Source organism: Onychostruthus taczanowskii, unplaced genomic scaffold (genome assembly GCF_017590055.1).
Source record: "Onychostruthus taczanowskii isolate IOZ18803 unplaced genomic scaffold, ASM1759005v1 scaffold1, whole genome shotgun sequence".
Lineage (NCBI taxonomy): Eukaryota > Metazoa > Chordata > Aves > Passeriformes > Passeridae > Onychostruthus > Onychostruthus taczanowskii.
Window position 1 is genome coordinate 16678255 of NW_024496525.1, and position 23991 is coordinate 16702245.

The window sequence follows — 23991 nt, forward strand, 5'->3', positions numbered from 1 at the left end:
TTTCTTCTATGAATCCCAAGTTGGTTTGTTTTTTTTATGCAACTTGATGCATACTAATTACTTTCAGTACTTTTGATCTGAATGAGATTTATATAATATATATGGCTAAGAACAAGTAGGATATTTAGCACTATGCATGTTTTTAAGGTTGTGGCTACTTGTGCTTGTCCTTTTCTATCCAAACTCCAAAGAATTTGAAAACCTTTTATTGGAATGCTGAAATCATACTGGGCTGAATTGAAACTGGACCCAAGAGTGACTGAATAGTTGCAGAGTATGGATAATTTTTTTTAATGTGGAGTCAACAGAGCTGTCAGTTTACATTAGCTTAGTATCTGCCCCCTCCCCAGCATTATTCCTTTTTTTCCTTTAAAGTACCCTGATAGTTTTTATCTTGCAATTTCAGCTGAAACTTTTAAAAAAGTGTGTGATTACATAGGATGATTGTGTGTCAAGAAATTTCAGTTTGTCCTTTAAAAACTCAGTTTTAAGTCTGCTTTATATTTTCTCTTGGTCCAGCAAAACCATTACAAATGTCAAGTGCTATTTAATTATGCACTTACAGAAAAACATGTACTTAAATGTTTTCTTGGATCAGGACCTAGAGACCATATTTGTTTGGAATTGTATTAACATCAGTGCAATCTGAGGGTATTCAACACTATAAAGGATAAGAATCATTTGCTTTATTATGGTGTATTTTAGAATGCATGCAATTTTAAAGAGTACATTTTTCAGAAATGCTCCTTGTGATTAACTGTGTCCTGAAGCCATGCATAAACATATTCGTAAACCAAAAGCATCACTGCACCACCTGGAAGAAAAGATATTATTTTACTACATAGAAAATCCAGTATTTTCAAAATTTTATAGAGCATTTCTAGTGTAACATAAACAAGAATATGGCAAAGCTGTATTTACAAAATGAATAAGTCTATTTCCTGAGTTCAATAAAAATTCACCAATTCATAAACCATAACAGTTTTACTTAATATTAGATCTTAAAGTTGATGTAAATAGCTTGTATATTAAATCAAATTCACTCTCAGTGTGATTTTTCCTAATACTTTTTCAAGATTAATGTTTTCCTTTGTTCTTCTAAAAGTGAAACTTTTAGTCTTAATATATGTATATTTGTGTGCCTGTTTAACAAGATTTGGCCATGAAAGAGCAACTTGACTGGTGGAATGGCAAAAATTCATCTTCAGGATGATAAGAACACTTCCAGGTAAGAGTCAAGAGAGATTTTTACCTGTTTTTTCACTATGTCTAAAGCAGAAAATCACAGTGTGGAAGTGAGTATAATCTTTCCTGGCTACAAATCCACAGGTGAAGTTTTGATCTAATGAAATGGCATTATTTGCTAGAATTGGTAACAGTATAAAATCTCAGTTTGAAAGCCATAAAATATCTTTACTGTTAGTGAAGCCAGACTGCAATTGGGTTGTGAGAGATAAAAAAAGGGAACATTTATGTATATATAACTAAACACATAGAGAAGCTTCTAGTTGGAGAACATGGATAAAGGGAACCAGACTGCATGAGTAAAAATATATTATTTGTGAGTGCCTGCACTGTGGCATAAGTATCTTCTTGCCTTTGCCTTTGCCTGTTGGTGCAGTTGGCAGCTTGGAGTGGCATCTCTAACAAATGAGGCTTCTGCTGAACTAGACTCACCTTTCTAGGGATAGGCTAAGACAACCAGGCACACAGAATTACTCCATCAGTTTCTCCATATCATTTATCCTAAGGAACCATCACCAGACTTGAAATTCTCAATGAAAAGGAACTCACAGAAAGCTAGACAGAGCAGATGTTTGCAAAAGGCTTTGACGGACAAACAAATCATAGACACAATGTCTAAGATGTGATCTGAACCCAAATCAAGGCTGATTCCAAATCTCATACTGTGTGATTTGTTTGTGTATCTCTTTTCCTGTAAACACTCACATGTTAGAAGAAGGAATTACCTTCCAGTCATAATAAAGACTGTATTATTGTTTCGTCAGAAAGTTAAACCTATATGTTAGTTAGCCAATATAACTACAGAAGTATTTAGAATGAAGTTCACATGTAACTGACTTGCTGGATGTGGGCCAGAATGCATAGTCATCTGTAAGATGGAAAATCTTATTCCAAAATCTGCTATGCTAAGAGGTACTGGGAAAGCTAAACACTGCCTTCTCTTTGTCTTGTATGTAATCTAGTATCTTTGGAGTGTGAGGGAAAAGGCTTTTAGCTCCAGAGCTCCTTGTTTCCCCTCCCCACCTTCTTCCTTACCCTGCACAAAAACCAGGCATGGTCTAGTACTTAGCCAGATGGATTGGATATGCAAACATTTACAGAAAAACCTAATGCCTCCTTTATACTGCAGAACAGGCTCTGTACCTACTTGCTTTACCTATGTGTGTTCTTGCATATTAAACAACCAGCTTGAACAACTGGAAATACAATTTCATGGGAATGGGATACTGTTCAAATTGGGACTTCTGCTCTTTTTGATGCAGACTGCCTTTGTGGGCTGACAAAGTCTGAGGGCCCAATGCTTTGCTTTCATGGTTAATCAAAACCAGTCAGGAAAAAAAAAAAAAACAACTCTAAAAGCCAAAGAAGATACAGCTTTCAATCACTGTGCTCCCACATTTGGAGTAATAATTGGTAAGAAGTGGTCAAGGAACAACCCCAGTTTTAAGATATCCTTGTTCTCTTAGTTTTCCAGGGCCATACAAGTCTCTTCCCAACTCTGCTATCAGCTTTTTAGTGTCTGCCTCCATAGAGCATAAGAGAAGTAAGTAACTGGAATTTGATATGCTTGGGCTGTGCCTTGACTAGTTGAGTGCATTTTATGGAGAGACTCTAACCTGCATTTAGGCTGACTTCACATAGGTATGGAATAGCGCTAACGAACTCAAAAGATCACATTAGAAGGAATAGGAAACTTAAAGAAACTTCCAAGAGTGTTACAGTTCTGTCATTTGCATGTACTTCCGTTTGTTCATAAATAAAACAGTTGCATGAACCAGCACTTACTTGGATCAGCAATTCTCTGATGCATATGTGTAAACTGTTTTTTTTAGACACATATTTAGCCACATCCATCTGTGATACTACTAGATGATGCTATTTTAAAAAGAAACCATTCAAAGTGAAACATGTTTTGATTCATTTATTTAACTGATATTTACTACATTTTCTCAAGAAACTGTAAAAATGGGAAGAGAAAGCCAGAACAAAAGCAAAATAGAAATGACAGAAGGAAAATTACCTGGACCGAGCCTCATGATCTTGGGAAGCAAGCCTTTGTACAGAGCCAGAAATCTGTAGCAGAAGAATAACAAACAAAACATTTCAAACAATATTCTTGCTCTAAAAGAAGAACGGAATTGTAGCATATGTTTGTTAAAATGCTGGCAGAGCACTTAGAGGCAATTATTTGAAATTACACATGTTCAATAGCAGGCTGTATCTGGATTTTAACATTTTACAGAGGCAGATCAGATGAAGAGAAAAAGTTAATCAATGTTCAGTCGCAAAAGCAATGTTGTGAGCTTAGCCAATCAGAAATATGACTTTAATCAGTGAGATGGGTTTACTTTCAAGACAAGTCTGTTAACAACAGCTGCATATAGGGACAAAATGACTGATATAATTGAATATCAAAGCCACAACTCAGTCACCACTTGAGAAATATTTTTAAAAGTTGGAAAATGTTATTACCACAAGGATCTGTCTCCAGTTTAATTATTTCAGCTATAATTTTAAAGGTACAGAGGCCTGCATAATTAAAATTAGATTAAATTGAGAAATAATATGTTTTCTGTTCATATTTTCCTTTTACAAAATGAAGAGTTGAAAAAATTACAGATGAGATATATGAAGCATTTACTTGGGGAACATAAATTTTGACAATGTGATAATCATTTTGTAACTCTCTTGTAGAAACTCATATGTAGTAGGAAGATATGTCCTTGTAATTCTAAAATAAATTTTCAAAATGCTACATTGGGCTCTTTTGATAAGTGAGTTCAGGGTGGCTTAGTGGTCCTCATCAAATTTGAAATACAACAATGTGTTTTTATGGGCCCATACAAACTAAAACAGAGGTCTGGACATTTATTAAAATAAGAATGTTTTACCCTTCCTCTTTATAGACTGTTGCCATAGTTTTAAAACAGGTTCTGTACTTGATCTCTCCAGGAACTGGCTGTGGTCCTTGAATCCTACTTTTTGCAACATCAAAAGGAATGTTAATAATTGAGGCTATTGTTCCTGAGACTAGCCCAATTCCAAATTTCCTCAAAAACTCCAAATTTGGATCCTACAAAAAAAAAAAAAAAAAAAAAAAAAAAAAGAAAGAAAGAATAAAAAGGGAAATGGAAAGACCTGTGCAGGTTAAGCACTATAAAGTAATAAGCATTTAATCAGAAAACTCACACAACACACTCGTGTTATTTTAGCGGAACACATTAGGATTTCCTATGCTGGAACTTGTTTTCTTGACAATCCTATTGGCTATGTTTTTACACATGGTCTAAATTGCTGAAGTACACATTTCCTCACACAGGATTTATAAACACAGTTCATAAAGAAAGACTGGTATGGCATATGGGGATGATTTGTATAATTGGGCTTCACAATGTACTTAGTATTACTGTATCAAAACAGGAGAAATCCAAGCACACTATTAGCTAATTGGCCAGAATATTTTACAAATGACAGCAACTTCCACCATGAAGCCTACTAAAACACTCATTTGTGTGTTGGACCCCCAAATGCTAAATTAAATAAAGACTAATCTCAGTCTGCTGCCATTCCCCTCCAGGTTTTTTACATTTATTTTCACATGTAGCTGATCCACTGTACTGAGAAGTGCTAGCTTCCTGTTATTAACAATCCAACTCGGCACAACGGCAAGAGAGCCTCCACGTTCTGCGCATTATAAACGGTGGTAATTCACTCAGCTAATTGGCTGAAGAATTTACAACAGATTGTTTCTGAACCCTACTATATGCACACGGTAAAAGTTAGAAGTAGGTTAGAAGTGCATCTAAAAATTTCTTTGCTCACTCACAGTTCACAGTTCAACTGGCTTTTATTTGATCTTTTAGAAAGACCTCCTACTTTGGCATTTCTATGACATCAAAGAACCCAGAGTTTATCTGGGAGTCAAAGTCCCTTGAAGCAGGTTTAATCCTATTTCTCTAAGTAGGAAGTCACAGGCAAGCGTGTTCCAGAACATTTCCTATGCACATAATTTGGTTTTGCTTCAGTTTTTAACAGAAGGACACTTTTTTGCTACATCACATTCTTTATATGGAGCTTACTTATGTCATGAAGGTGCTTTAATTATAGAAAATCATTATTAAAATAACAAATGATCTTGCCGTGTATAACATTGGCACAATGTTAAAATATGACAGTTTTTTGTTTCCTAAACCTATATGTTTTTAAATGAAACAGAAACCAAGAAATAAGTTTTCATTTCCAGATTAGCGATAAGAAAATAAATTAAAACTTCCATAATAAACATTGAATGAAGCCCATACAGGTGTTAAGAAAGAAATGTCAAATCAACAGAGCCCTTTATTACTTGCAGAAAAACTCATACCTTGATTTAACAAAACATGAAACGTACTGATAATAACTTAAAAATTAGAATCGGTTGTGGTACAAGAATAGTAGTCCTTTTTTGGCAAAGATCTTAGCAAAAAATTTCTGTTCATTCTGTACATACAGTGATTTAAATGCAAATAAAATAAAGCCCATGTTTCTGGTATCTAGAGAAGTAAAGAAGACCCCTTTTGCCCATTCACAAAACTGGACTCTAACCAAACGTACCATAGTCAACACCTGCTTTGCTGTAACTTGATTTTTTTAATCATAAACCTCATGGGCAAGGTTTTTCTATGAAATTCATCACTGTAATATCTGGATAATTTAATTAGTATAAAGATTCAATATAAATTTATGTGTCATGTCAAAAATTAAAAGTAATTTTTTTCAAAAAGCTCAGCTTAGTGGCTCTGAGGTTATTCCACTACTCCTTCTGATCTAGTCTTCTCCTAAATCAGCTTGGCTTACTAGTTTTTCAAGTCCATTGCACCACATGCACTTTTCACTCTCTATTCCTACACAGAACTTCTCTGTTCGCATGGATCTGAAAGGTACTAAAATAAAACTATTGTCTGCTATTTTGCTTACTCACCAAGCTGAGTAGCCCATTTGGGTTTCCCATCTCTTCTTTCCCTCTAGAAGTTCAGAGCCCCTTTCTCTTACAAGACACACATCACCTACATCATCCTACATAATCCTACATCATCCTACATCACCCCTGGCCTGGACAGCCCTTGTAACAGGAGGCACATCTGCAGTAGCTGGGGCTGGCAGCACCCAACTTGAAATGAGTCCTGCAGTTGGCTACATTTCAAAGGGGCTTTTAACAGGTGTGAGGAAATTTCATACTGTTGAGAAATGTGGCAGCCACTTGGAGGTGGTAGTGAGCAAAGGTTTTAATGGAACTAATGTTTAAAAGAACATCTAGTTATGATAAAAAATTGCAAAGCTGCTGGACACCTATGAAATGTGCTATAAAAGTAGATGCCATTTGAAAAATAATTTCATTGATAGGGCAGAAGCATAGCTGCTATTTCTCTATGGTTGGTAAATTAGTGGCCACTGAAAGAAATCAGGCTTATTTCATTTTCAGTAAACAGAGGGCAAGGTTGGCTGTAAATGGTCTGTTTAGCAGAATAGACTGAACATCTGAAAAATTATTCATTAAGGACATTTACAACCCACACATGTCATTGATATCATTTGACCACTCTATTTACAAGATTTATTGTCTTTGGCAAAATAGGCAGCAAACATCCCTAACTGGGATGCAAATTTAATGCACAGTTTAGCTGACAGCTAAAAGATTCATTCAGAGATTTTAATATATTTTCAACTTATGTTAGAGATGGTGGAGAGCAAATATATAGTCAATAGTCAAAATTATTTCACAAGTGTAGTATTCTAATTTCACAATTTTTATATATTATAATTTTTATATATTATAATTTTTACATATTTGTCAATATTACAAGACTGGCTTTAAGACTTTCTTTTCTGGCAAAATATACAAAGTTAACAAACTAGATTTTGTCATGAAATCAAGTATGTGAGAAATCTAAACAAATTAACAACTGTTAAGTATTTTTCAGACTAACTGCAAACCAGCTTCTACCAAATTCCTTGTACAGGTTTGATAACTCTAAGCCTCTAGTACCTGCCCACTGACAGAAGAGATTTGTTACAGGTCATAAATTATTGTCAAATACTTCCATTTAGCAGTCACTGAAGTGAAATTCAATGCATGTAAGTACTTGAGACATAATGTTGGCTAGCACCAGCCAGATGAAGTCTGATCTACGTCTTAAATTCAGGGTAAGTTTTGCACTGATTTTAATGGAAGTCTGATCAGAATTACTGGCTATTATCTGTACAGACTGTCTATAGCACTGATGCTGGCTGGCCTGAAGAGTCCTCTTGGCTTTATTAGCGCTATAGAATACTGCCACCATTCAAAACAGACTGACTGCATGAAGCCAGCCCGTTAGGAAGGGTTCCTTGCCTTCCCTGGTTCCTAAGCCACACCCAGAGCTGTGCTGGCTGCCCAGGGCCGAAGCTGTGCCCGGGAATGTTTAACAGCACGGGCAGCTGAGTTTCAGCATTGCCACTCCATTTACCAGCACAGACGCAGTCACTGTGCAAGCCACCATGTAAGGCACTGTGCACTGTTTAAGCACCAGGCAAACCCCTCCACTTATTTGCAGTTAATCCCACACTGCTTAAATTGCCTTTTGATTCTGCTAATATTTGAGGAGACCTGGGTCATCAGCTGACATTGAAGTAATTTCCCTTTTGTTTTCTACATATATTTAAACCCATGTTGTAGATGTTAAAATTTTTCTGCATCGTAAAAAATCTGTATAAAGTACTAATTTCCTTTAGATCATAAAGCTCTGAATCTTTCTAATAATGTAATACTTATTTCCTATTTTTAAAAATCTGAACGGCTAGGAAAGCATGCTTATACCAAATATTATTACTATTCAATTCCTATGCAAGAACATTTCCCATGATTCCCATAGAAGCTACACGCTAGTCTCTGTCCTTACCTGCATATTTTCCTGAATTTCCTGCACAGTGATTATAATTTTTTAATCTTTTGATGAACACAAAAGTGTTTACTCCTATCTTAGTAACAAGCTGTGCCTGTGCCTGGAGTTTTTAGAATGTGTGACTAAAGTGCACTGTAAAATATGCTTAGATACACTGTAAGAAACTTGTAGAAACTTGTGGGTCAGCTGCCCTTGAACAATTCAATTTACTGTAATAATCTGCAAATAAGAAGTGGAGGTTTTCTCCATTTACACAATGCTGCCAACAAAAATACCAGGCTACTCAGAAGTGCAGAAAAAAAAGAGGTGTTACTTCATATGGGAATAGAAACCGATCCCTTTTGATGTGAATTGCACCTTCTTACACGTATATCACTACGTACTACACCTGTGACTGTTTAACTGTCATCATCTAAAAATCACATTAGTGAAAACAGACTTCAATAAGTAGCATACTTGAATCATTAATAAACCATTAGTTGTTTCTCACACAGTTATTTAGAAAGTTGCTGATATTACCATGTTTTCATTTGTAAAGTTTCCTTTTGTGGTAAAGGGAATGTTTGTTTCCTTTGTTATTCAAAGTAATATAGGACTATCAAAATTTCTTTAAGTGAAATTACAGCTATAATGTTTTTTTTTTATTTAATTATAAATGATATAAAGTCCCTGTGCATGACCCTTTACATCCTGTTTTGGACTGTCTCTCTCCCATAAGGATGAAACTTTCCTGTCATCCTTCGATACTAGGCTGAACTCTCTTTTGAGTAAATAGGTGCAGTGCTTGGCCAGAATGACCTATATCCTGCAGCTCAGCCACCTCTGCAAGCTTAGCCCATATGTGAATATTGACAGAATTTCTAGAAACTGATTTTTCTCTACTAAGCTAGTTTGCTACAAAAAAATTTGCATACATACCAAACATAAGCACAACATGTCTGTATCTCATTTCTGCCTTTTTGCACTGCTACCATGCTATAAAGGGAAATTCATAAAAACAATAATACAAACATGACTACACTCAGCTTTGCTTAAAAAGTGAGAAGGTCGAGTCCTTAATTTGCTTCCACTAAAATGCTATGGATTTCTGCAAAACAGGGATAGGTTAGTCACTGTTTATCACTAAATACCACAGCTTTGCACAGAAAAATAGAGTGTGAATAAAAATGTCAGACTTCTCATCTGATTGTCTATTGCATTGTATGAAGAACTTACTTTATTGACTGGAAGAATGTTTTTCACATTGAAGTAGAATCCAAAGTAAACCATGTTAAAAACTCCGTGACGGCCCAGTGTTGCAGTAAGGCCTTTGTTGAGTCCTTGGAAGCCCAGACCACCGGTTTTAATGATCTGCTGAGCTTGAACAAAGCTAGATGGTTGCTACACAAGTCAAGCAAAAGAAGGAAGAGATCATCTTTACAAAACGAAAACAATAAACATAGCATCATTTCTATGCTGTTGACAAACACAGTGTTGCCAATTTTTGCAATTTTATAGTAAGTATCACTGTATTTGTTATTTTCCCTTTCCTGTGACCAATAAAACCCACAACTTTAATTAAAAAAGATTCCTCATTTTTCTGGTTGCAGAATAAGATGAAAGCAGGAACTGAGTACTGTAAAAGAGTAGTACTTTAACAGCTTTCCATTTCATAAAAGACAAAAAGGAAAGAACTGCCTCATGTCAGACAGAATCTGCCTGACTACATGCACCTTTGATCTTTTTTTTGAATATACCGTGATATTCAGAATTAGCTATTCCCCCTCTGAATATTTTACATATTTTTAGCAGCTTTATAGAAACATTACTTTCAAAAAATTGTTGAATAGAATTCGGCTTTCTCCAATGCATAAAGCCAAAAAAAGCCATAAAGCCATAAAGCTCTGGGTAACCAAATCCATAATTAGAAAGGCAAAACATGACTTCCACTAGGAGGTTCAGACATGAAAATATAGAAGAATTTTGACTACACCACTGTGAATACCACTAATTTCAATACAATTATTTGTTTAATAGCTTTCCATTTCAAAATATCGCTGTGGTAGATCAACAGCATCAGCCAAATGATGCTACTATATCTGACACAGCATATGACTGCTTATTTAAGTGGCTGATGAGTATAATCTTTAATACAAAGTTTCATTTTGTTTTTTCATATTTCACAACTAATATAATCCTGCTAATGGTCTGCATATATTTCACTGGAGTTTACTTTTCTATCTACTCCCAAGAATTCAAGACAGAATCTATTCCAAAATGGAGATACAAAACATGGATACTAGCAATAACATCATTTTATGTGCTCCAAAAATGGATGTTAGATCTTCAAGAAATAAAACAGCAACCTTCAATATTAAGATATCCCATAGTATCCCTTGTCTTGAGTATGGATTTACTCATGACTCAAGGGGACGCCTGTCACTTGCTGAACACCTGAGATAGGATTAATAAGCCCAAATATAGACACCCGCAGTGTCTACACCTGACTTCCCTTTTCAGTCCTGTAGTTACAAAGAGGACTCTCTTTGGCAGCACTTCCCTTTTACCAAAGGAGGTGTTATCACGTCAATTGAGCAAGCCATAAAAGGTCTGCAGTTCATCATTGATGATGGAAGGACCTTAGACAGAGGAATTTATCGTACAAACATCTGGAGTTAGTGTATTTCACACAGCTGTTGACTTTTACTTAATATAGACCTATTCAGTGGAATCTGGAGTCAGATTCTTCTCATCATAAGGCAGAAAATTGTATTTGGTTAATTAATCATAACTCTTATGTCAGGTGAGAAGATTTTATTCAACACACCAGCTTCTATAGCCAGTGAGTTATCCAGGGCGACAGGGAAAGGGAAAAATAAAAAGGAAAACCAAACAACATGGTGCTGGACTTCTTGCAGTCTACTTTAACAAAAAGCCACCATTATTTTTACCCACAGCAATCTCCCTTACAAAAGGGCTGATACGTGATTTATAGTGGCCTTCCTCTTTAAATCTATCAACCCTGGAAAGATGATCTGCTACCACAGAACAATTCAGCTGTCACTGCAGGGTGTGAATATTTGCTTTGGGGGTGTGCTGGAGTCTGGGTGTGAGTGTATGTGCTCATGCTCTTCCTTGTTCCTTTTAAACAAGATATATTTATTATTTCTATACAATAGTCAAGAAATATGTGAACTGCATTAGGTTTCATCATGTAGTATGAAAGTTCCACAATGGGATAGGTACACACTTTACTTAAACCTTTTAGAAAAACAGTGCATGGTAATGCCTTATGCTGTATAATATAACCTCTGGACATGCTTCTTCCAATGGGCTTGAGTTTACATGCTTTACTGTGGAATGTTCTTTAACATTTTCTTAATGAGAACTTGATGTCAAGGTATTAAGTCACTGGAGTTTTTTCTAATTTACAGCAAATTTTAAAGTTCTAACACTTTAGAAAGATACATGAAAAATTAACATGTCTCTGATAGAACAATCTTTTTGATTTAAGAACTTAATTTCGCTTGGATTTTTTTCCCCTAGAGCACGTAGTAAATATTTTCAATGTAAACTAGGTTTCTAGTAGGGTCCAAATACTATACTGTCACAATTTTATTTGTATGATACTATACTAGTATTTGTATTTTGTGAAATTTTGCATTTAAATTAAATTAGAGAATATTCACCTGAACAAAAACAACTCAGAATGCTTTTGGACAGCTGCAGTTTGATTATTGTATTATTCTGAAGGTCAGCAAGGAAGGAAGGCTGTAATTAAAGGAAACAATTGGCTAAAATTTACAAACTAAACTACACCAGATTTTGTTATAAATTTTGCAGTAGATAAAAAATTAAAATGTATGAAGTGAAAAGATACATTGGTCTTTTTCAATTTTACAAGGAATAATTTGTTCAAAATATAACCATGGTTTATACTTAAAAGCAGAGGTGTTTTTTTAAGCTAAGATAATTACATCTTCACAACTGTGAAGCAGAAGGATCCAGAATATCTGTTCACTACTGCTAGAGGAGTAATAGTCAATTTTTATCACATTATCTTCTTGAGAGACAGACCCTCTCACACATTGCTTTTTCCTACTTTCAGTCTCTCTCCTTCCAGGATCCTAAACTCCTGCTCTGCATTATTTATCTGTTCAGTGGCTTTGCTGCCTAAATTTAAAAAATGTCTAGACTGGAGACTCACAGCAAATAAACATGTCTTTCATATGCATTGAGAATTGAACAGGAGTTTACCAAATATTTTAAAATTTATTCTCGAAGAAAATGCTTTTCTGGATGAGTTATGGAGTAGGTACCAGTTACCCTATGACATATGGAAATCAGTAGCCGTATTTTTCCAGAGTGTACCTGAGAAGCTTGGCCCCAACAGATTATGTAAATGGCCAGGTCATAAATCTCTTTACTGTGCACCCCCCAAAACTGTTCAATTTGTGTAGATGAGTGCTACAAGACATGAAAGTATTAACTCAGTCAAAACTTAATAGCAGAATATGCAAAAACCATGTCCCACCAGGGATTCAGCTAACCTTTTCATGTGAATGCTTATGTGATTTGGCACTTCTACCATGGTATAGCTGATTTCTCAAAAGATTTTGAAAAAGTTGATTTGACAATTGTTATTTTTATTAAATGAGAAAAGGAAAAAGGAACTTCATTACTGCCTGCCTTCCCTTTATCCTGGAACATGTTCTGCATTAAAATTAATAGAAGCTAGTGCATTCCTGAGAACACTTGATTTTCATGAATCACTGTTTTCCAGTTTAATATTTTTCCCCTTTCAGCAGTACCCAGAACCGTGGACAATGTTTTGTACAATGACTTCTTTGGACGAAACAATATTTGAATAATAAAACTCTGAAGTTAAGCAAGAATTTAAATTATCAATGTACTTGTTATATAACAATTTTCCAGTTTGTACTAATAAAAGTGAAGTCTTGTAAGTAATTTCATCCAAGAAACATTGCATAAAATCCAGCAGCTGGACTCTGTCTAGGGCACAGGGCCAGGGTGTTTTATGCTAACCTTCAGTGCTCACTTGAAATCTGGAGCCTGCTGGGGTAAATGTGCTGCGTCCAAGGGGCTCAGGTTTGTACTCCTGGATTACAATTCCTCACAGTGCTGGGTTGCTGGGAGGGATGAAGACACAGAATATTGACAGGGGAGATGCTGATGCCTCTGAAAATGCTGCAGGCTTCCCTACTTACCTGAAGGCATTGGCTATTGGGTCTCTTCTGTTTCTGTTGAGCTTGTGGGGAAATCATTTGCATCCACCCATATATTACAGGCATTCTGCTCTACATATGAACCTCGAAGTGCATTATGCCCAATAAAATGGAAAAAAGAGAAGGAAGCAGTTTTCATACCTCTGTGAAGGCATTCTGATTGGTCTGTAAGGTAACCTTCACAACTTCAAACGGGTTAACCACAACTGCCTCTGTCAAACCAGATCCCAAGCCAGCAACTGCAAATGCCTAGGAAAGTTTCAAATGAAAATTGAGTACTAAGGAGTAATACTTCCTCTACATCAGATTGTGAAACTGAGGGATACAATGCAAACTGCAAGGCTACAGTAATGCAGCAGTATTCTATTGCTAAACAACTTTAGCCCTTGATAGATGCTGACAGTTCATGAAGACAGTATGACAATAGCCATAAACCATATTCCAAAACAATCAAAACAAAATGTCGTAGCACTCCATGTGCATGTATTCTTTTTTCAGCTGGAAGCGAAAATATGGCACCAAATGATTACGCAAACATGGAAAAAGTGGCAAAAGAATGTCCTCATGTTATCTTTGGGTGGACTCGGAATAATAACACAAATGTAAGTGTAGTTATGCAGCTCTGGAAAAAATAAAATCTCTGAACTCAGCACGAAGCACATAACACTAACATATTAACTTAAAAATACATGTAAGCAACTAAAATAGTTCAGTACTTAAGCAAATTGCACAAGCAGAATGTTCACTTAGTAGTTAAAAATGCTAGAAAGGTTTATATGGGAATGAGTGGCACACAGGGAAATGTCAGCATTCATTGCAAGGATGAGTTAACTCCATTTACGTAGAAGGCTGGTGGCATTTCAGTCATAGATATGGAGATATTCACTGCTTTGCTTTCCATCACAGCACAGCATTTTAAAATAACTTGATGTTTTTAAAACAAAAAATAGTGTTAAAATATTTAGGTCAATTGAGAAAGTTCTGAGGGGTTAAGTTTAATGATCGCTTTACACATTTATTGCCTTCACTTAACATCCCCAAAATCTCCAGGTACTGAAAAAAGTCCCAGGACCAATACACATTCTAATGAATCCATTATTTGAAATTCAAAGAAACCCATAGTAAGGAAAAAAACAATAGTGAGAAAAAACTTACTTAAAGCAGAGGGATTTGAGCAGGGAGTCCTGAGAGCTCAAGAAAAAGAGGAATGAAAAGTTAGAAGGGTAATGGCAACACCCAGTCTTACTGCCTTTGGAGAAGATTGTGTTACTAAAAAATTGAATTTTCCAGTAAGATGGGAACATTTCATCATCAACCATGAGACTGAAGCCAGTAGAAAGATGGTGCTAATGTATGTATCTGTCTTTTAATAAGAAATATTTCCCTGATATGAGGTCTGTTGAGGTACCTAGAAACATTCTGCTGGGTTTAGACCAGAATCCCCCTCAGTCTGCTTTTCCCCTCACTACCTTAGGACCAAAAATGCTTCTATAGTAACAGTACTGGACAACAAATGTGAGGGGTTTCTGATTGTTCTAAGATTTGCTCTATCTGTTCTATGAATCACAGCAACTTTTGGGCAGCTATTGCATGCTAACAAATTTTCAGCCTATTTTTCTTCCCCCCAGAAGAGTGCTGGGGTACCATAGAACCTTCAACTCTGTTCTTTCCACTTGCTAGAGAACAAGTATCAGTCTCTCTCTATACACTTAAGGATGAGAACTGCTGAAAAATACCAGATAAAATAGAAGAGACTGCAAACAGGAATAATTAAGAGGAAGAGGCAACTTGCTTTAACCTAGTTAATAGAATTCCATGACCATTAACTCACTGCAGTTAAAGGGAGATGTAACTGGAAGCAATACTCTTTTAAAGAGACTTGAAACTACCAAAACCTTTATAGCACAGCCTTAAAAAGATCAATTGTTTCCTAAAGTTGTGATGTCATCATAGTGAAAAATATATATTTCCTATGGTTTACATTCTTACATCACAGGAAGCAGTAGCTCTTATAAAAAGTATTTTACTCCTAATGTACAATAGCAGAATTAAGATCTACACATGAGAATGCAGATTACACATGCAAGCTCCATCTAAGCATTAAAACATTTCTGTGTATATGTATGCCCTGCATATTGTTTTTAAACCAGTTATTTCTTGAGAGGAATTCCTAACTCCACTGATGGACAAGAGAGTTTTGCCATTTGCTTCAAAGGAAGTAGCAATTTCTTATCAATAACTTATGTTTCTTTTATAAAGTTTTCAAAACAAGAGTGAGATCTGTATTTTTGTTATAGTTGTACTGTGCCTTGGAGAATAGCACTGTGAGGTTGAAGTGTTACACTAGACACGAATAAATAAATATTGATAATGTTCAACTTTTTTTGTAATTTTGTAAGAATGAAGAATGACAAGCTGTAGACAGACTCTTCCATGGTGGCTCTTGTTATCCATGTTCATGAATTTTTTGATGTTGTAGGGAATTATTTTGAGGACATTTGATATAAAACATAATTTATCAATTCTGATATATTCTTATCAATATTTTCTTACCAAGGGACAGGTTTGTTTTGAAAAACTCTGAATTGAGTGGGACCCTTTAAATTTGGGCTTCTTCTATGGGAGGAAGCAGATGAGACAGACTGCTCAGCACACACATTCTACATCAGAACACGAAATTCTGTATCCATACATACCAGTCCTGGTGGCAATGACGCATATCCCAGAAGCTTCTTGTATTGTTCAAAGGTAAAAAACTGTGAATAGAAGTTAGATTGAAATTGAGCTGAAAGAAACTATTAGTTACTTATACAAATTAGTAAAAAGCAGACTACAATGGAGTTTCACTACCTCACATCCTGAGCAGCTGCACGCAGTTCTGCAAAATAAAAGTAAGCCACTTTTATTTCACACTCTCTGTAGCAGTATTAGATGTGCAAGAGTAGACAATCAGGCTTCAGGACTGATTTTATTAGTGTGTCATGCATAGTAGCAGCACAAGTGCAATTCAAGTAATGTTTTATCCAAGAGCTCACTTACATCATATAGGACCTATTTTAAATTTATAAACTTTTCCTCTGGCATTAACTTTCATATACTAGTTTAAATGTAGTAGTAGATTACAGTTTTCCCAAGAAATCACCCCAACATCCTTAATGTAATGTGATGCAATCACTTTTGCATTTCTCAAACACTAGTCTGCTTCTCATCAGAGAGATATAATTGTGGATTTTGAAGATGGAAAGTCTGCCATTTTTATAATCTTCTACTGTCAACAGGTACATTTCTTTTCCTGTTCTCTCTGTCCAAATAAATATTTCATTCAATTGTCTGCTTTCAAACAGTGGTACTTCAAAGTTCTGAGCATCTGCAATCCCTTAGAGGATGTCTTGAAAGCTGTACTCATGGGTGTTTGAATCTCAAGAAAAAAGTAAAATCGGCTTCACCTGCTGCAACATGGTGAAAGGCAATGGCTCACTTTGCAACCTACCATTTCTTGACACCCAAACACATTAGTTTTAAGAATACCTTCTGTGAATTCTTATAAAAATCAAAGCATAATAAATGAATGGATTTGCTCTTCCAAGAAGAAAGTTTAGAACAATTCTGACCGCACTGAAGTTAGGAGGAAGCTTCCTGTTGGCACAGGCAAACAGACTTTCACTGCCTAGCTCCTTGTCTGTGGACACCAAGTCTGAGATGCATGGGTCAAGATATACTCTAGAGAAAGAGTATATGTGACATTTTACACGTTATTGGGAAGATGCCCTCTGAAATACAGCACACAATCTAGGCCACTATTTAAAAAACAACTCAGACTACATCATATTCAAAACAGGGCTACCAGGACCATTAAGGAGAACTTAGAGATTATTTTAAGAATGAAGACTGAAGGAGAGTGACTGCTTTTCTTGTTTAGTTTAGCAAAAGAGATGCTGCAAGAGAATGACAAACAAGGAAGATATGTAGCATAAAGAAACTAGGTGTAAAAGCAAAATATACTCATAAGTAGAATGTGGCTGAAGATCAGATGAAGCTTTCCTGCAACAAAAAGAATCCTGAAACAGTTTTCCAATATGAACAATGGGGAAAAAAATCTTTATGTCTTGAAGGGGAGAGTTTGATAATTTATGAAGGAGATTACAGAACAAACCCCATAGAGTCTTAAATTCATATTCTGCAAACATGTTACTGAAGCCACTAGAAAAGCAGTCCAGTTGCTATGACTTAAGACAGATCTGAGGGCAGTGAAAATGGTCTAGCAGGAAGATGGCAGAAATTGTGGACTTTTAAAAAGAGTAGGTATCTGAATTCTTGGTAACACCAAAAATATTGGAGGTGTTATTCCACATAGTTTTCACACATGGAACAACACAAGCTAACCACAGCTCACTATTTGTGAGTCCTGTAATCTGTCTAAGTAATATTCACGTCTTTGCATGCAAAATAAAGTGGCTTTTACACAGCATGTCTGGTATGATGGGAATGAAGAACAAAAACCTGCCACAGTTCCACCAAGACTGCATCAGTGCAGGTTCATAGCTCCTAGTACAAGAGCTGTCACCTCCGGTAGCAAAAGTAAATAGCCAGAACTTTTAACTTTCCTGTCTGCTTTCCAATATTGACCTGGGACAATTTGATTAGTTCAGAGCAAGCTGGTTCAAATGAAGGTGGGATCCTTGGAAAGTCAGTGAATTCTGCGACCACAGAGGGGGCTACAGTCCCTCTACACAGCATCTGCTGATGCATGAGACAACCAAACTTTTTCACCACGAGAGGAAGGCAATGAGCAATGAGGCCAATGGAAATGTGGGAATCATAAGAAACATAAGGGGATAGAATTTTCAAGACAAGAGAGGAAGACTGTATGGCCTGTGCTGAGTCTCAGCCAAAGAAGACAAGCTCTGTCCCTCATGGTTCAGTACTACAGACCTATCAGAACAAACCAGCTATTCCATAAACCACGTGTACAGGAACATAAGTAATAAGCACCACATTTTCATTTGAACTTGTTTAGAACCTTGTCCTATGGCAAAGTCAATAAAATTTTTCAATCAAGACCTGCTTCAAATGAAAAGTCACTGGCATCATACCAAAACCAATGGAGAATTGGGTGTTAATGTGTTAATAATGACACTATCTTAAAGCAAGATGGAATATGTATGCATAAGCAAAATTGGGTTGTTAAATTCTGGAAAATGATGGCTGATACTCTGGTCATTGGACAGATATTTTTTTATATCCTCAGTTGGGATTATTATATCATTTTGCAGAAAAGATCCTAGAACTGGGACCCAGATTTTGACTACCCTCCAAAGAGTGTAAAGATTGAACATTAATCTTGCAAGCATCTTGCAAATATGTTTAAAATTTTTGCATTGGCCTTGACAATAACCAAAAAAGATAGAAGTGTTACTTAAACTCTAGCTCTATCTTTTTGAAGGTATGATAGAGGTCTGACAAAGTGGGAGGGTAAGCTGCTTCCCTGAACTAAATTAATTTCTTATTGTGATAAAATTTGCTTTATTCTCTCTCCAGCATCTTTCTAGTCATTGTTACCCTCTTAACCTTTAATGGAATTTCTGGTATTCCTTAATGTTTTCCATAGTGTTACAGATCTGTAAAATAGTTGTAATAAAGGCAGAATTACATTACCCAGCAATTTTTTTGGTCTTTAAAATGTTACCTTAAAAATCAATAGCTTCCTAGAGTCATAAATAAAATAACTACTTAATAGTAACTATGCTTTAAATAATTTTTAAAAGAAAAAAATCACTAGCAATAAAATTCCATATAAATGTTGCTGGGTGTACTAGAGTGGCTAGTATACATACAATTTTTCAAAAAAGAAAAATTTCATACTGTATCATATGACTTTATATATTTCCACCCAAAAATTTTTTAAAAACACAGCATAATTTGTCTTTTCCTCTACAGTTGTATTAAGTTAATAGCTTTGTGCAAAAAAATTTCTCAGAATAAACGTATTTAAAACATGCTTTTGTGTATATAGTAACCAATATTGTCCATCTGGCAAAGATACACTTTAATTGAAGTTACACAGAAAATAGCCAAAGTACTTACCAGATGTCTCAATAATGCTAAGATAAAAATATATGCTTGAAACAAGATGTCTGGGAACACATGAGCAATATAAATTTGCCCCAAAAGTTCATCTGTTAACCATTGTATTGGCATCATCATTTCTTTCCTCCAAGTTCAATCTAACAGAAAGTTATAAACTTTGACTTTTCATCTTCCAGAAATACCAGCTTTCTTTTTAGAAGGGAAATAAAAAGAGAGAAAAAAAGAAATAGCAAGACAGACATGAGAACATAGTTGACTAAAAATGAAGCTGTATCTTCAACACTTAACTGAAAAACTGGGGCTAAATAACTTCATTTTAATAGCTTTATTTTTACTTGCAAAAATGCACACAAGATAAATACAATATTCCAGTAGCACAAGTACATTTTTTTTTTAGTACAAAATCTCCCTTGTCTATTCTCTACACACTTTTATGACATTACAACCAGAAGCTTTCAAAAAACTTAATTACAAATATAAAAAGAAGCTACTGGAACCTAGACAATGCCCCTCTTCCTTTTGTGCTTTCTCAAATCTCAGAATCATTGGCCTGAATTTAGTCTTCCTCTAAATCTCACTAGTCATTTAGGCAGTCGAGAAGGGACAGCTTGAGGCTTGTTTAGATGAGGAAAACTACTAGAAGAGTAAAGGTTGGAGGGTGGGCCAAAGGAAGCAATGACTTTTCCTTTGGGGTCATAGCCAAATAAGGTTAGTGGAAATTTGAGATAGGCTGGATTCTCTTCAGGTCAAAGCATGGGTACAAATTCCGCTTTGGATGCTAAAAATTGTACTGGCATATGATGTCTCACATGGAATTGTTTCATTATACAGGTCCTTACAAGGACATTATTGTTCAGCCCTGTTCTCTCACTGAATTCTTCTAATGTAGAATACAGCTGATGTCTCAAAAAAGTTACCCTGATGTCCTTGGAACAGCAGTAAATTTAAAGGAATATTGTAAATGATAAAAGAATTCAACTATTTAATTAAAACCCTCACATGTTTTACATTTAAGCTTGATTCTCATGTTTGCAAAAAACTCAGCTCTCACATAAATGTCCAAGACCCAGGTAGAAAGCATCCCACGAAGAGAGGACAAGTAAGACATTAAAGGAGCCTTGAGCAAGATCTTGATGTGCAAGAATTTGAAAGAACTGAGTCTGTTTAGCCCAGAGACAAGAAAGATAAGGTGATTTAAGTTCTGTCTTCCACCATCCCAATTTTACATGTAAGAGTCAGACTTTCTCAGAGGCTGACAACAGAAGTCTGAGAGTCAACACACAAAGGTTGCAACAGGAGGATTTGGACTGGATGTAAGGCAAAATTCTTCACAGTAAAAGAGTTAAGGACTGGAGAAGGAGCACAGACAGGCTGCAGTCTCCATTCTTTAAGATTTCAGAACTCAACTAGACAAGGCATATGAACATCCTGATGTAACCATGAAGCAGCTCTGCTTTGATCAGAGATCCTTCCCAACTGAAAATCTTTTTATGATTTTATAAGTATATTGAATATCATGGGGTTTAAACCAGTTTAATAAATTTGAGTAAAGTGATTTGAAGTTTATGAATGACTCAAATTAGTAGGAGAAATCAAATGGGTTAGTATTTTAACTAAATACATGCTGGAATCTAAAAAGCACAGTCAGATTTACTTTACATCACAATATGAAGAAAACAAGTTATTAGTAATCTTCTAAATATTATCCATCTATTCTTCACTGCTACTTTGCCATTAAATAGGACTTTAATTTTTCTGGTTTTATTAAATAATTTTGAGATAAGTGACATATGTCACTTGCATCTAAAATGCCAGTGCAAACAAGAAGATGACATTACCAGAACTCCTTTAGGATTCTGTTACAAGGTCACATCCTGTCACTTTATACAAATATTATTCCTCTGTAAAGGAATTGGAATGTGAATGATTAATTGCAGACTAAGGACCAGAATCATATGCAGCCTTTTTAGAAAGAAACAACAACAAGAAAGAAAGGAAAATCAAGACATTCTGTATAATAACTGCTTTTAGACACATTTGGTGCAACTATGGAGACTTCAGAGTTCTGAAATAAAAGACTAAGAAACATTTGGTCTTAACAAAATAGCTGCTTTGATAGATTTAGAACTTTAGAATGATGTTCTTAATAATTAGGTTTTAATTAAAAAGGTTGAATGGTTCAACTGAAAAAAAATTGATGTATTGAAGTATTTTGCTTAGAAATGTTACTAAAATCCTGTTCTACAAATCAAAATAAAGGATAATAAAAGAAAATCAGATGAGCATTTGACAGAAAATACACTGTGATAGGCTAGCATCTATAACTGGAAGACAGCTGGAGTAAAATATTTTGCACAATGAGGAGCTGTATTCATTACAATCTTCAAACTCTTAAAAGGTTAGAGTATTGAGCAGAGTGCTTTTTGGAGCACAAAAAAAACTCCGGGCAGCACTTCAAACCTACTAAATAAGTACTTATTAGTGGCTTCTTTAATGGCTTCTTGTGTTAATTTATTAAGCTGTTAGTTGTTTTGCAAGTTGCTAGGCATTTTCAGTAAAACAAAATATGTAAACCAGAGGCAATTATGAGGCTAAAATATAACTTAAACATTTTATTAATTCTGACAATATAAAATAATTGCAACCTTTTTTTTTTCAGTAACATTTGATACACAGGTCAAAATTAGCTTAACATTTACGAGCCTTATCCTACACTTCTTAATCAAGGACAGTTTTTATTGTGCTATCAATAGGAAACTTTCCTCCTAGTAAAAATCAGAGGATTAATATGCCAAATAAGTTTAAGATTCTAATCTCAGTCAGTGGGGGAGAAATAAAATGTTTTACAGCTGCCACTGTCCCTAGTTATACTTTTAAGGGAGGAAGCATGGGGTTTTTACCTTCACTGCTCTTTTGGGTGTCTCAGCCAAAACGGGAGGAAGTATTCCTTTGTAGAAGCCAAGAAATCTATTGAAGAAAAAAAAAATTATTTTTGTATGGATAAAAAATATATAAATACCATACCATCAATTTTATTTTCACTTTTGAGTAAAGCAATTAAACTTTCAGCATTTCCAGGCATACAGACAAATAACGATACTCTGCTTACTTGCTAAACAGCTAATGTGCTACCAATTATATAAGGTGCTGGTGAGATGATATAAAGAAATCAGCAATAAATACGTAAAATATCAATCAATTTTATTCTGAAATACAAGAAATTGTATTTAAAAGGTGAACATGAAAAGGAGGAACATTTTTGACAACGAAAAAGAAGTATTATGTCATTGTTTTAATTTGCTTAGCACAGCAATGTTTATATTAAAAACTTAAGTTACAAAATCACAAAATACAGATTTGGAAAAAACTGTGACTTCAGCAAATTGCATACAAAACCACTTCTTGCTCATCTTCAGATGGTAGCTGAGGCGTATTTTGAAGTATAATTTTAAACATGACTCAAAATGTATTTTTTCTTTTAGCACATAGTTTTAACCCGAGTTACCTATTCAGAGATCACATGCATTTTATCTTGGAAAAAAACATTTGGGCAGTACCTTGTCACTGTATGTGTGTATATATATCTATGTCTCCATATCTCTGTGTCTATCTATCTACAATCTGCTACATGCCAGCACACAGGGCATCTGCAGGCAGCCTGAGCTCTGTTTACAAGGTCAGTGCGGATACGTAATGCTGAGTCTTGGAAATGCTTTGAATGACAAGCAGTTTTCAAAATGTGGGGTAGAAATAGACAGTAGTCCTTGTCTTCTAGGTCTGCACACTAACCTGGATAGTGCATGGTGAGAGTTCAGAAAGGGATTTAATGGAATCACCAAGAAGAATCATAGAATGTTCACCACCTCCAGGGATGGTGACTCCACCACCTTTCTGGGCAAACTATTCCAATGTCTGACCAACTTCATAGTGAAAAAAAAGTTTTTCAATATCGAATTTGCATTGTTCCTGTTTTAGCTTAAGGTCATAAGTCACCTTGTTAGCCAACAAGAATATATCCTACAATTTGTCCATCTTTAGAATGTATACACATTTATTCAGGACTGTAAGAGGATTCTGTCTACACAAAAAAAAAAAAAAAAAATTACTTAAAGTGAAGCATTTGTGCTTTTAAAAATGTTGAAAGGTGGTGATGTTGGAATGTGGTGATTCACCTTTCTAAAGCATCCTCATAAATGGAATATTTTTGTAAGAGACATGACATCAATAGATTATCCTACAGTTGATCTCTACTACAAATGCTATACCATTTTCCCCATCCTTCTTCAAACACTTCTCTGGAGTTCTCTGCTTGGGCATCTCCAATATAAATATAGTAATTTAGGCCTTTTAAGATGCTCTGGGTTGGACAATCCTTACTCTGAAGAAAGCAATGTATGAACTCCAGTCCACAACAAAAGGACACTGAGCATTTAACATGTGATGGTTTAATGACAAAATACTGAAAGGTAGGAGATTAAGGAATTCAGTTGTCATCAGATGTTTAAATTTCCCCA

General features: G+C 35.3%; 1 protein-coding gene across 3 annotated transcripts in view; it reads right to left on the bottom strand.

Annotated features, from left to right (window-relative positions):
- Positions 1–664: 664 nt before the first annotated feature.
- SLC25A21 (solute carrier family 25 member 21) overlaps positions 665–23991 on the bottom strand; it is a 236764-nt gene continuing 213437 nt past the window's right edge. For all 3 annotated transcript variants that reach the window (XM_041401086.1, XM_041401079.1, XM_041401095.1), the window contains 7 exons: positions 22378–22444; positions 16087–16146; positions 13532–13639; positions 9381–9545; positions 4137–4318; positions 3266–3318; positions 665–814 (listed from right to left, as the gene is read on the bottom strand). In XM_041401086.1, the coding sequence (XP_041257020.1) occupies positions 735–814; positions 3266–3318; positions 4137–4318; positions 9381–9545; positions 13532–13639; positions 16087–16146; positions 22378–22444 (715 nt within the window). In that variant the 3' untranslated portion in view covers positions 665–734. The remainder of the gene's footprint in view (positions 815–3265; positions 3319–4136; positions 4319–9380; positions 9546–13531; positions 13640–16086; positions 16147–22377; positions 22445–23991) is intronic.